Below are 13,919 nucleotides of genomic sequence, written 5' to 3'. Positions count from 1 at the left end.
GTCGTGACAATACCAAGTATCTAAAATCGAAACTGATAACTGCTGGGAGGTTGCAGGCAACCCCGAGTTGCAGTTCAATTAAGATACAATTTGTCTCGGTCACAAACCGTAGAGTTAACTACGGTATGCGCCTACCCCCCGGACAATTCAACTGTTAAAAGAATCATGTCGCGAGGGTAATATACGTAGTATATTTGTAGGTTCTGTACAACGACCTCCATCCTAAATCTTTTCCCTCGAGGAATGAGAATAAGGATTGGAGATCGACCGCCTTCGTTTTCTAGTCAAGAGAGTGAAGGAGAAGTCTTTCCCAAAGGAAAGCTTCAATGGTGAACAGAATACCGAAACCGAAGACGATAGTTCAAGCCAAACTGGAAGTTCCCGTCCGTTCTTCTCTATTCCAGGTTAGTCGCCTACTGTGAGATACTCTTCTTTCAGCAGCAGTCTTCTTCCAAATGCTAGAAATTACAGGAATTCGAGCATAAGCGAGGATTCTCGCTCACTTTGGACCGTGGTCTCGCCTAAGTGTTTGGAGATCGTAAAAAACTTGAACACTGAGTGCGCTAGAAATTCCGTAGAATTCTAAGCACTCTGCGAAACCCCCACCGAATTCGTCAAACGATATCGGCTGGTGGTCCTCTCGATTCCCGTAGAAATCGAGAAAGGGGCAGGATCCCTCCTCAACGACCGGGGCTTACGTCAGGTAGGACCCGAAGGTCCCCCCGGTAGCACAGTCCCTAACGTGGGATCTTACAGAGAAATCTCTGTAGGATCCCTCCCCTTTCCCTCGTAGCCGTAAGGAGAGAGGGAATGGGGGAGGAATTGGATACTGGCTCGCCTTCCCAGCGGAACTAGCAGTTGGAGAAGAAAAGGAGCAGCCATCGCCTTACGGCGATGGCCTCTCAGATCCTGGGAAAACGTATCGTCAGGAGAAAACTTTTTCCCGAGGAGGGTTACGAACTCATACTGTAGGTAAGGGTCTGACGCCACTGTGAACGTCGTCGTGGGTGGGGCTGATCGACACCTGACAGGAGAGAGCCGATACCGTCTCCGACTCATTCCAGTCCTCGTCGAGGTCGAAACCTCTCAGGAGGACCGAAGGGGTATTCAAAAACGGTGTCCGAAGACACGTAGAAACGCCTCTGTCTCAGTAGAGGAGGTGGAAGTAGCTTGTTCGACCGGCCAGAACTGAGAGAGCCTTCTTGTCCGGAGATGAGAGACTACCTGGTTCAACACAGTCGGCAAGCCCCGATCGTGGCAGACCCACCGTCGATTTGGGTTCCCTCTCGGGCCCCAAAACGACTCGAGCCGAGACGTGGCTCTGCTGGTGGGAGCGGCGATCCTTCCCCAAGGTCGTTGTGCTGACGAATCAGCGCCATAACCTCGGCAAAGTTCCTCTGGATCTCGGAAGTCACAGCATCTTGCAGAGTAGGACCGTTAAGCCCTTCGAACAAGAGCATATTCCGAGAACCTTCCTCCTAAGAAGGGGGAACAGCGACAGCCCTCTCGGTCTCCTCCAGCCACTTGTGCATACGTCCTGGCCGGTCCAAGAACCGTGCCTGGCACGTAGGGCGTCGTGGTGGGATCATGAGGGGCGAATCCCTCACGATCACTCCTCCCGGTTGTAAACCCGAGGAGGTTGAAGGTACCGGGAGAGGGCAGACCTGACGCTCCTCCTCGCTCGCTGGCAGAACCAGCAGGCTTGGAGGGCTGCAGGCGATCGTCAACCCGCGGTGGCGATCGAGCTGCAGGCCTGGTCGAACCGTCTCGCTGTGGAGAACGGCTGGACTGAGCACAGCGGCCCTGATCTCGAGTGTCAGAAGAGCTGGTGCTGGTTGCCGTACCCGATCGCTCTCTGTGAGAGCGACGGTCAGGCGACCTGCAGGCTCCACTGTCACGGTGAGACCGGTGCTTGTCCTCACGGCACATCACGTCGCTGGTTCCAGCCGTGGCTGGCACCGGCGAACGGGGGACCTCTTCCCAGCCTCAGCCCGTGGCCGGTCGTGGACCGTCACGTCAGCCCGGGTAGCCAGCTGGTCAACAGCCGCGAGAGCGAGAGCTGGTCTGGTGAGTGTCGCGAAGTGAGCGGCTGTCACCAGTCTTCCGCTCCGTGCTGTGAACCTGACGCTGAGCGGGCTCAGAGGTCTGGTTCCTGGCTGCACGGTCGCTGGTAGGCGACCGTACACTCGGTACCTCCTGCGAACGAGAGGCCGAGACGGACCCTGATGCAGTGGCAGAACCACCGACACCTGGCGAAGAAGTACCGGAGTTAGCCGGTACCCCTCTGGTCCCCGTAGTCTTCTTCCTTGCGGAAGAAGAGACGGGCCCCGCTCCCGAAGGAGCAGGAGGACCAGCGGAAGGAACCCTTCCGTCCCACCGAGGTGAGACGGGTCCCGAGAAGCTCCCGAGGGAGACTTCTTAGGAGGGAGGAGGCAACCTTCTTCTTCCTCGGCTGTGAAGCCTTAGAAGTCAAAGGGGAAGAGGCGGCAGCTGACGACGATGAAGAAGATGAAGACGACAACGACGACACCTTTCCTCCTCTTCTTCGTCAGCTTCCTCAGGACAGACGTAAGATCTGCCATCCAGGGCGGAGCCGGGGCTGCTGTGGTCGAAGCCACAGGGCCCGGACGCACCTGTACAGACAGACCAAAGTCTGGGGTAGTACCACCACGAACAGGGACGACGTCAGCAGGTATGGGCATCTCAGGAACAGCAGGCACGCCGCACAGCATCGGCAGGGACAGCCAGCAGCAACGGCAGGACATAACAGCAGCACAGCCACACAAAGCACGGCGGCACAGCCAGCTGCAGCTCGCAGGGAGCCACGCAGCAACGGCAGGGACAGGCGCAGCACGCAGTGCAGCCAGCGCAGCAACTGCATGGACAGCCAGCACAGAATCGGGCAGCGGAAATGTGTCGCGGCAGCGGCACGCTCCCCTCTCGGTACGGCGAACGGCACTTCACAGCGGCTGTAGGCAAGACTGTTACCACGTGAGGCGAGTACACCAGGTGAGGAGGGACGTCGTCACCTGGAGTCGATATCGTTGTCGTGGTCACCACTCCATGGGTGACCGCAGCAGGCCCAGACATAGAACCGCAGCCCCTGGACACTAGGCACGCCCTGCAAATCGAAGGACGCCCATACCTCACCAAGGTCCACCCTTGTGGCAGTAGCACCTGCGGAAATAACAGTAGTAGTGATTAGTGGGGGGAAGTCCCCTCGCGCAGGGCGGTGAGCCCCACACCGAACGAGCGGAAGACCCCGAATACAATTGTACATCGGGCACCGAGCGCCCTCCCCCCGCGGCTCGACGGAGTCGGGCGAGGAGAACTCAGATAACCTCCCCCCCAGAAGGGGAAGGGCCATCTGTGGGAGCTGAGCTGGGGGGGGGGGGGGTTTTCGTTCCCCACCCCCGCACAGCACCCATGTACTCAACAATAATAATAAGAGCCCGAGAGCAATCGTGCCCTCGGCACCGAATGCAAGGGCATAAGGATCAATTCCCTGACTGAGCGGAACTTGAACCAAAATAAATATTGATGCAATCAATAATAAAAGGAATAAAATGAAAAAGAATCTTGCATTACGATTCACTTCACAATGAATAAGGGCTCGGATCGAGCGCATCTGCGCCCTCGGTACCGAGCGCAAGGATAAAAGGATCCATTCCCGATTATGAACGGAAACCTTGATCCATAATTTATTGATGCAATCAAAATATATGAAAATGAAAAAGAATACTGCGCTTGCGATTTCACTTCATACAAATAAAAAGGGGAAGGATCAATTCCCGGGAAATAGCGGAAACATTGATCCAAGTAAACAATGCAATCTCAATAAAATATGAAAATGAAAAAGAACTGCACTTGCGATTTCACTTCATTCAAATAAAAAGGGGAAAGGATCAATTTCCGGGTAAGCTCGGAAACTGATCCAAAATGAGTATTGCTACAATCAAAATAAATATATGAAAATGAAAAAGAATACTGTACTTGCAATTCCACTTCCATACAGAATACAGGTCAAAAAAAAATAAATGAAAAGGGTACTTACTTACGATTTTCATCTACACATTTCCAACCAAAATATAAGCTCGGAGCGAGCTCTCTCCCGCCCTCGGCACCGAGCATACACAATTCGAGGATCATTTCTGGGAAAAATGAATTCCCGCACTTAAGCCCTTCAGTCCCGGCACTCGGGTAATCGGAGGGCGTGGAGAAACCAAGATCCTTTAATTCACAATTGAATTCAATGGAAATAAAGATGAAATGATTGTACTTACAATTCAGTTTCACTAGATAAATAGAAAAAGAAAAACACAACCATGCGAAAGCAACGACGATGAAGCGGGCAGAGAGCGATGATACACACGTCTACACGCCAGCAGGCCGAAAGCAAAAGTGGTTGTTTACCTCCCAGTCGCGCGCGCGCGCCTGTCGGACAAGCAGTTAACTACCGAACCCCTTGTTCGAAAGCTTACGACCTATCCAGCTGCCGCTAGTAACCTTCCTATTGTAAAAGGACCGAAGGTTTGTATGCCGTGTCGGAACAAATCTAACTTCCATGTGGCATTTGGCAACACTTTCAATAGAAGTTTCTCAAAAGTAAGATATGAGTCACAAGCCATACCAAGTATAGTCCAACCTTCACTCATTCAGCAGTTTCAGCTAACCAAAGGGGAGGATAGGAGGAAAATCAGTACAAGATCTACCAATATAGTATTTTAATTTTCATGGAATTCAGCCTCTTACCCCACCAAATACACCATTCACATTGTTATAAATATACAAAGCCTTACATAGAATACCTAACGTCCATATGGCATTTGCCGACTTTCAATTGAAGTTTCTCAAAAGTAAGATATAAGTCACAATCTACACCATGTATAGTCAGAGCTACAGACTCATTCACTATAAGCTAACAATCCTTTGGATTCAACATACTTGTACAATGTTTTAAAAATAAGTTTTTCTGCAACTCTGGAGAGCACAGGGAGAACAGAAATTAGCCTTTAGTTACTGTAGTCTGAATATATGCTACTCTTTAGAACAGGCATTGTATTACTAAGCTAGCACTCAGCAAAGATACTTCATTGACATAAAAATCAATAAAATCTGCAAATCTTGAGTCAATACCCAAGAAACCTTTTTAAAAATAAATTGAAGAAACCACCTAGTTCTTCACTACCCCAGCTATCAAGATTATCAAGAATTTTCTTGAAATCTCAAGAACAAAAAGTAAATTTTATAAGAATAGATTCAGTATGACACATCAAAAACCTGAAGAAGCAGTAACCCATCTATCATCATCTGTTAGTAGTTGTAGGATTTTGCAGCACGGCAAAACTCGACAAAAAATGTGCAATTTTTAAGTGAACGATTTTGTTTTCATGAGTTGAATCTGGTTTGTTTGTCATGGTAAGCTCATTCACATGTATCATCAGATCATGGCTGGTCATCTGTTCTAATCTTGATGAACTTGCTAAGGACATACCTTACTAAAATAGCCATCAGCATTTCATCCAGCTTCTTGGGATTGGGACCAGATATGGTATCTGAAATATTAAGTGCATGACAAGCTTCAATGATGCAATCCCAAATGGTTCTAGGCTTTGACCCGACCATTCTTCCAATGGTGGCACTGAGAATTTACCAATTGACAGATTAGTCGATCTCACTGGCACAATAATCATAAGTGCCTATATACTCACAGACCTGGGACTTGATAGCTGGAAAATCTGTGAATATGAGGTCTAATCTATTAGCCTACCAAAAATATGCATGGTTTCCTCAATCAGCTGGACAAAATCAGAGGACATACAGAACTCAAGAGCACACCAGCCATGTTGATCAGAGGATTTTGAAAAACTTAGCTTTACCATCATTCTAAGCTCTAAGGCAAAAATATAAAATAGTATTCCCTTTACAACAGCTTTAAGGAGAGTGATTGCAATGATAATAGTGCTAACAAAAAGTGAGTATCGTGGTAAATATTTTAATAGTTCTCATTCCTAAGGCTCAAAAGGATCTGCAGATGAAATTTTATAACTGCATCTAAATTCCAGTGAGAGACTGATACCGCGTAGTAAGGGCTTCAATCTCAGCTGATCTCAACACCTTAAGGAGCTGATCATTAGCCAGATTTAACTGCATATGACACAATGACCTTGAATGTAAACAGCAAAAAACTATTACTATACCTACAAAAACACAGAAATTGTCTACAAGAATACAGGTGCTAAAAGTTTTTCTAGAACAGCACCCAGAGCAATAAACAACCACTGCTTCTGATACAAGGTACAGTTTTTTTACAATTAAGGATAGAATCCTTACCTCTGAAAATCCCTACCTTAGGAAGAGATGGCTGAGCATCTCCAAGCTTATAAGTGTGGGATGTAGAAGTTAGTGGAGCTGACGGAATTCAGTAGTTTGAGTCAATTTCTCTTTAACAGAAGAATACAAGACATCTACAGAGAGCGCTAGAAATTTCAAAATCATTTTCTTTAAGGCTACTATGGCTATGCGGGGCCAATTGAGCAATTCTTGTACTCGAATATTCAATATTTTCGTTAAGAGCAGATGAAAGGGGAAGGCATACGAGTCTGAATCAGGCAAAAGTTCAAGAAACTCATTCATTGCTCAAGCCTGAAGGTCCTCAAAGGGGTAACTGTTGATTGGTCACTCATGTTCGTCAGTATGCTAAGAGGTCCACATCTGAACATCCTCCAATGCCACAACGACAGTCAGACTCTCAGATGTAATGAAAACACTAGGTCAGTTTGTCCTTCTTAAATCCTCAATCACCAAAAACATAGCTCTTCAGCAGAATGAACCACTGAACCAAGATCACATTCATTTGCACCCAAAGAAGCAGTCTTTCCAATGACCAGGGATAAATCTACTAGGAATCTTCGATGGTCTTTCCACCGCCCTGACATCTATGCAAGGGTTATCAGGAGTAGTGCTGACCATTCTATGGAGTATTGTAAGTCAATGTAACAACACTTGTCATTATTCTTCATTTTGTGTTACAAGACAGAGGGAAAAACCAAAACAGCTACCATCTCCTGTGCAGATAGGAGCATATGTGTTCTCACTTCTAAACCAATTTAGTACTGTATAAGAATGAAACCATTCACCTGCAGTGAAGAAAGAGGTTTGACCACGCAGATCAAAAACTCTAAACTCTTCCTCGCTAAAATCCCACTTGCGCCACAAACACTTATTGCAGGCACAAAAAACTCCCTAACCTGGCCCCACAAACACACTAAGCTGGTACCTCAACTTCTCTAAGCTGATACGGAAAAGAGGCAGGCAATCATACTGAGCAAAAGTTTAGTAAAAGATAAAATTTCAACAATCTAAACAATACACCTGGACAACAAACCCCATCCCAGCATGTCCAAAGCACTTGTCAGTTTGAAGCACATCTCTTCAAAGGAACAAAGACAGTTTAAACACCTTTCAAGTGCTTGTATCATAAGAGGCGGTTCTCCGCAACTTCAAAAAGCCAGAAGACAAGCACTGGCAGACTTAAAAGTAGGTTTGTGTGCCAAGTATAAGAAGACTTACAAAATGCACTCTAATTGGAGTAGAAAACTTTGGTTCTTACGGGCAGCAAAATACTCAACAATAACCAAGACCTATTCTCGACATGGCTTCTTTCCTCCACTAAACAAAAACAAAGTGAAACATAACACTCCAGAGGCGACACCAGCCAACTACCCACAAGGATTCTGCAACTTGATGAAAGGGAGACAGGGAAAATGCAGTCTGAAACGACTCACTGGTGTCAATATAGGTCAGCTGAGCAGAAGAAAACAAGATTTTATGGTGCTAGACAAGCACCATCAAACTGGATCGCCATTAACCGGGTCCACTGATAACCGGGGACTGCCTTTATCATTAATAAAACTGTCTATATACCTATATAATTAGTCCTATCGGTACTAACCATCTCATACTAGGGGCCAATGATTGTAGAAGTCATAAATATTGCAATAATTAATATTTATCAATTCAATCTTTTGGCTAACATAAATGAGACTCAAAGCACAAAAAACGACAGGCAGGTGACTGAGGGCAAAGGACCACTTCGCCCTGAGAACCAAACTGGTTCCCTGGCAGGGGAATCTTCCAACTAGTGCAAGGCAGTCCTATGCTTGGGACATTGGCACCAACACCTTACCTCTATTAGGGTAAAGCAAAAATGATTGCACACTAGGGGGGGATCAAGAATGGTTCTAACAAATTCAGATAAACCTTGCACTGACCAAAATAAGGGTTTACATCCTGTTCTACCTCCTAAATGTGCTCTTCTTGACCAAAAGAGGAGTGGAAGGTGGAGAGAAAGAGGAAGCCTCAGCACTAACTAAAGCATTAACAAAGGAAAAGCCTAAACTGACTAAGAATAATTACTGACAATGGACCTGGTGAAGGGAGAGAAATGACAGGTTGGTGACTTGGCCTAACTAGTTTCTTTTGCAATCCATCTGCTTCCCTTCTCTTCTATACTACTGAACTTCAGCAGAAAAGTAATTCGAAAAGCCCAACTTTTTCACATTTATTCTCAAGATCACACTATACCCCTCCAGCCATCACAAACAGTATGGCTATCTCCTCAAACGAAAACACACACATTATTCCTAGCCTTGATTCTAGTGGAAGGCATCTAAAGAAAAATAAATGTGCAGTACCGTGAGAGCAGGACACATACAAATCCATAAAATACCAACAAGTGCCTAAACACAACGGCATCAAGGAGAATACTAATGACAAGAGCTACAACATTCAAAACACACCTGGTGGCGAACAAGTGTACTATTAGACCAGTGGTTTCCAATATGGGGTGTATGCCTCATCTGGAGGTAATTTTATTTTTAATGGGGGCAATTCAAGAATGTTTAAACCAAGTTAATGGCCTTAAAGGCATCATCCACATGAAAATACAAAAATTATATATCACCACAGGGGGCATCAGGATTTTAGAGGTGATTAGGTGAGGCATGGCCAAAAAAAGGTTGGGAACCACTGTACTAGACAGTAATCCAGGCAACCATTTGATCTTTCCCCACCTATCAGCACAGAGATAACAGCTATCTCTAACAGTAGGTAAGCTTGCTTGCTTGCTTGCTTACTTACTTTATCTTCCCGCCACTGGCCAGTGGCATAAGGCTGATACAGTGCCTCTCCATCTGTCTCTATCCCGGGCCGTTTCCCTTGCTTCCTCTAGGTTATGGATTTCATCCTCAAGATCCCTGATAATTATGTCTATCCACCTCGTTCTCGGTCTACCCAGCGGTCTTCTTCCTATTTGCACTGCTCTCAGTGCTCTCCTGGGGTCTCTATTACCATCCATCCTCTCAACATGTCCAAACCATTTCAGCCTTCCCCTCTTCAGCCTGATGCTGACTGGCCTTTTGCCTCAATCTCATCCTGATGTCTTCATTTCTAACATAATCATCCCATTTAATGCCAAGTATCATTCTCAGCAGCTTCATCTCAAAAGCATCCAACCTTCTCTCCTCTGTTCTGATAAGTGCTCAGGTGGACAAACCAAACATCATGACTGGTAGTAATACTGCATTGAATATTCATGCCTTGAACAAACGTTTTTTTTCTCAGAACCTCAAAAGCTCTTGCTGCTCCTAGTTTTCTTCTTTGTATATCTTCAATTTGCCTCCCGTCTGCTGTTACCACACTTCCCAAGTATACAAACTTCTCAACTTGCTTGAGTTCCTGTCCTCTGATTGTTATATCCTCCATGTGCACCTAATCGTCATCCTTACTCACAACGATGATCTCGCTCTTCTTTGTGCTGATGTTCAAGCCAAAATTCTGTGTCTCTGTTTCCATCCTCATTAACATACCTACCAGCACCAGCCACGTATCAGCAACCAATGCAACATCATCAGCAAAGTCCAAATCCATAAAAACTTCACCAATACTAGCCCCTCTGTTTTCATTCTCCATCACTCTTCTCATTATATGGTCAATATATACATTAAACAAGGTAAGTAAGATTCACCCCAAATAATTTTAACATACACTCATCAATGTTTACTGCAACCAAAAATATAACACAAATCACTGCGAAAAACAGGAAAATGAAATGTAAATCAGTTTGACAATACTCAGGTTTAGATTATAGCAAAATTTTATCATGTGTAGAAAACTAATAATGATATGTTTTTTGACAAATGGTACATGATACAGTCCTTCAGATGAATGGTAGTGCTGTAGCTGAAAAAATAAAGTTGTGAAATGTATTCAGTTCTTTTCTTTTAGTCATAACATGTACACCTGATATTTACCCTTTACATACACTGAATCTGACCACATACTTATGCAACCTTTGGCACCCATTTCATCCAATGGACTTAACAAAAGGGAACAATAAAATCAAAACATACCAACAGCAGAATATGCCTTAGCCTCCCTAGAGAGGGCCTTGTACTTATACAAGAGTTCTATCTCCTCTGCTGATAAGACAGATGTTTCAGGAAGCATGTCAATTAAATCTCTAGCTTCTTCCATTGTAGATGTCTGGAGAACTGATATCCAAGTATTAAACTCCATAACTTTCTGGTTTATACTGCTTTGAAGACTTTCTCTCTCTACTATCAGTTTGCTGAAATTTTCAAACAAAAATAATGTTGATTATACACATGGAAAAATAAAATAAAAACTTTTGCTCTCAACACAATTTTTAATACAGTAAGCACTATGCTAATAAATAAAGTGTGTATAATCTTTTCACTAAGGAATATGGCAATAGTATTAAATTCAAATACATATGTATTCTACTTAGGGTAATTACATTCCTAAGTACGTAATCCACTAAATTAATAACTGTAAAGTCTACTGCAACACAGCATGCATACATACAAAGGTAAGAAGTTTTAGGTAAAGCATGATTTTACCTTTTAACTTTCTGCTCCTTTTATAACAAAAATACCTAAGAAAAAAAAATTCAAAAATTAATCCTATTTTTTCATAACACATACCAAAAAGGTTGCTTGTATGATATTACATGTGGTTACACATCTTTTCATACTAGCACTGCTGGGATAGATGCCTGCTAATTATGCTAACCTACTTGAAAGTTTTAGTATGAGCTGTAGAGTAAATTTTTGTATTAACAGCAAAAACACAAGCTGAGATTGAGTAACCTAGTCCAAGTCAATTACTCATTAAGCACTAACTCCTTGAGGAGTTGAAATAAGATGACACTTTTTCATAAATTAATAAAGGTACCAGGCATTATGTACCCCATACAGTATATAAAAATGTAAAATATACATGAATTACCTTATTTCATATATGCCAAATTACCCAGAATGCAATAATTCACTGGAAATAGCCATTAGTCAACAATAAACACTTGAGTCTTATCCGGTGAGCATCCTCCACTAAAGGAAGCTCCATTACTTACATTAATGACTTCCACAAGCCAAAGAAGCTGCATGGAAAGTAGTATGAGAGGCTAGAAGGGAGGTAACCCTAGTGAAATATAAATTTTTTTTAAAAACGAGCTTTATTCTTTTAATATAAACACATCGATTACTGGAAAAATAATTTAATGGGATTGTTACAAATAAAATCTTTAAAATGAAATATGTTATTGTCATGATACAATAAAGTTTTATGCATACTTACCTGACAGATATATACTTAGCTATAGACTCCGTCGTCCCCGATAGACATTCAAATTTCGCGGCACACTCTACAGGTAGGTCAGGTGATCTACCGCCCCGCCGCTGGGTGGCAGGAATAGGAACCATTCCCGTTTTCTAAGACAGATTTTCTCATTCCACCTGTCTCCTGAGGGAAGGCCGGGTGGGCCATTAATCGTATATATCTGCCAGGTAAGTATGCATAAAACTTTATTGTATCATGACAATAACATTTTTATGCATTCAACTTACCTGTCAGATATATACTTAGCTGATTGGCACCTTTGGCAGAGGGTAAGAGACAGCTAATTTACTGAATAGATAGGAAACAACATATGTTGTAGGTAATAAAATAAAAAACCTTGGTTCCTACCTGTGTTAGCGAAAGACTTAATGGCTACTGCCTAGGAGCCCATATCGCTTCAAGAGCCTCAGCGAGGTAGAGACCTCATGCTAAGAGTTCTTTGATGGTCTGTTACAGGGGTTCTTACCCACTTACGCGACAGAACCTTAGGATCTTTGTCAATAGGGTCCTATCCACTTACATGACAAAACACCTTGCCTATTGCATGATCATAGAGCACGACACTAATCCCGATCATCTGATCCTAATGGGTTAGTGACTACGATTGAAAGGATCATCCCGAACATCCTTCAAGCAACCCACAACTCGACAACAATATTACAAATAATCATTAAAAACACAAAAACAAAATTAAGGATCAGCATCTGCTCCATTTCCCAGCATAGTATCTGCTGATACATACGGTCCAAGAGAAAAACATTTTTCGTAAGTTACTCTAACATCCTTTAAAAATAGTGGGATGCAAATACTGAATTGCACCTCCAATAAGTTGCTGCTAAAAATGTTTCTCATAGACATATTTTAAGTGAAAGAAAGGGAAGTTGCCACAGTCCGAACTTCGTGAGCTTTTACTCTCAGCAGCTTTAGAGAGTTCTCTTGGCAATCCCTGTGAGCTTCGGTAATCACATTTCTGACAAAGAACGCCAGTGCGTTTCTTTGACCATAAGGTCCTTTTGGGGTTTCTTACCGAAAACCAAAGGACTTTGTCGACATCCCCCTGAAAAGCTGTGGTCTTCTTTTTTAGATAGAACTTCAAGGTCCTGACTGGGCAAAGGGACCAATCCAACTCTCTACCTTTACTAGAGAAGAGAGTCCCTTGACTTCAAAACTTATAAGGCCAAGGTTTAGAAGGTTTTCATTCTTTGCTAGGAATAGATCCTGGAAAGAAATAACAGCCGAGTCTTTTTTAAAACCCACCCCGAAGAGTCCAAAGCATGTAATTCACTGATCCTCTTAGCAGTTGCGAGGGCCAACAGGAATATGCATTTACTAGTAAGATCTCTGAATGAGATTTTATCTGGAGGTTTGAAACTGTCTGAAATCAAGAATTTTAGGACTACGTCAAGGTTCCAACTCGGGGGAATAGAAGATCTCAATTTAGACGTCTCAAAAGACCTGATGAGATCATGAAGATCTTTATTATTTTCCAAATTCAGTCCCCTGTTTCTAAAAACAGCTGAGAGCATGCTCTTATATCCCTTGATAGTGGATACAGCCAATTTCGACTCTTCTCTTAAGATGAGGAGAAAATCAGCGATTTCGGTCACAGAGGTATTGGAAGAGGACAGCTTCTTCGACCTACACCATCTATGGAAAACTTCCCACTTCGATTGGTAGACCCGCAAGGTAGAGGCCCTGCGGGCTCTAGCAATTGCATTTGCAACTTTCTTTGAAAAGCCTCTCGCTCTGACCAGATCTTTCGATAGTCGACAGGCAGTCAGGGAGAGACTTTGGATGTTTTTGTGGAACCTCTCGAAGTGGGGTTGTCTGAGCAGATCTGTCCTTTTTGGTAGAGATCTGGGGATGTCCACCGTCCATTCCAGTACCTCTGTGAACCAGTTTCGGGAAGGCCAGAAGGTAGCAATTAAGAGTTAATCTTGTTCCCTCCGATGCCACAAACTTTCTTAGTACTTCCCCCGGCAATTTGAATGGGGGAAAGGCGTAGGCGTCTATGCCTGCCCAGTCCATGAGGAAAAGCATCGATCGCCGTGGCTCAGGGATCTTCTTCTAGAGAGCAGAAGTTGTCTATCTTCCTGGAGAGGAACGTGGCAAACAGGTCGATCTGGGGTCTTCCCCAGAGGGACCACAGTTGTCTGCAGACTTCTGAGTGGAGCATCCACTATGTCGGGAGTACTTGGTTCTTTCTGCTCAACCTGTCT

At 44.0% G+C, this 13,919-nt stretch overlaps 1 protein-coding gene across 1 annotated transcript in view; it reads right to left on the bottom strand.

Annotated features, from left to right (window-relative positions):
- LOC135223488 (uncharacterized) overlaps positions 1–13,919 on the bottom strand; it is a 115,059-nt gene that overhangs the window by 82,265 nt on the left and 18,875 nt on the right. The window contains exon 2 of the mRNA XM_064261927.1: positions 10,413–10,630. Coding sequence (XP_064117997.1) covers positions 10,413–10,630 — 218 coding nt within the window. The remainder of the gene's footprint in view (positions 1–10,412; positions 10,631–13,919) is intronic.

This window comes from Macrobrachium nipponense, chromosome 10 (genome assembly GCF_015104395.2).
Source record: "Macrobrachium nipponense isolate FS-2020 chromosome 10, ASM1510439v2, whole genome shotgun sequence".
NCBI classification, from domain to species: domain Eukaryota; kingdom Metazoa; phylum Arthropoda; class Malacostraca; order Decapoda; family Palaemonidae; genus Macrobrachium; species Macrobrachium nipponense.
The sequence above is the reverse complement of the archived record's forward strand: the minus strand, read 5'-3'. Positions and strand labels throughout refer to the sequence as shown.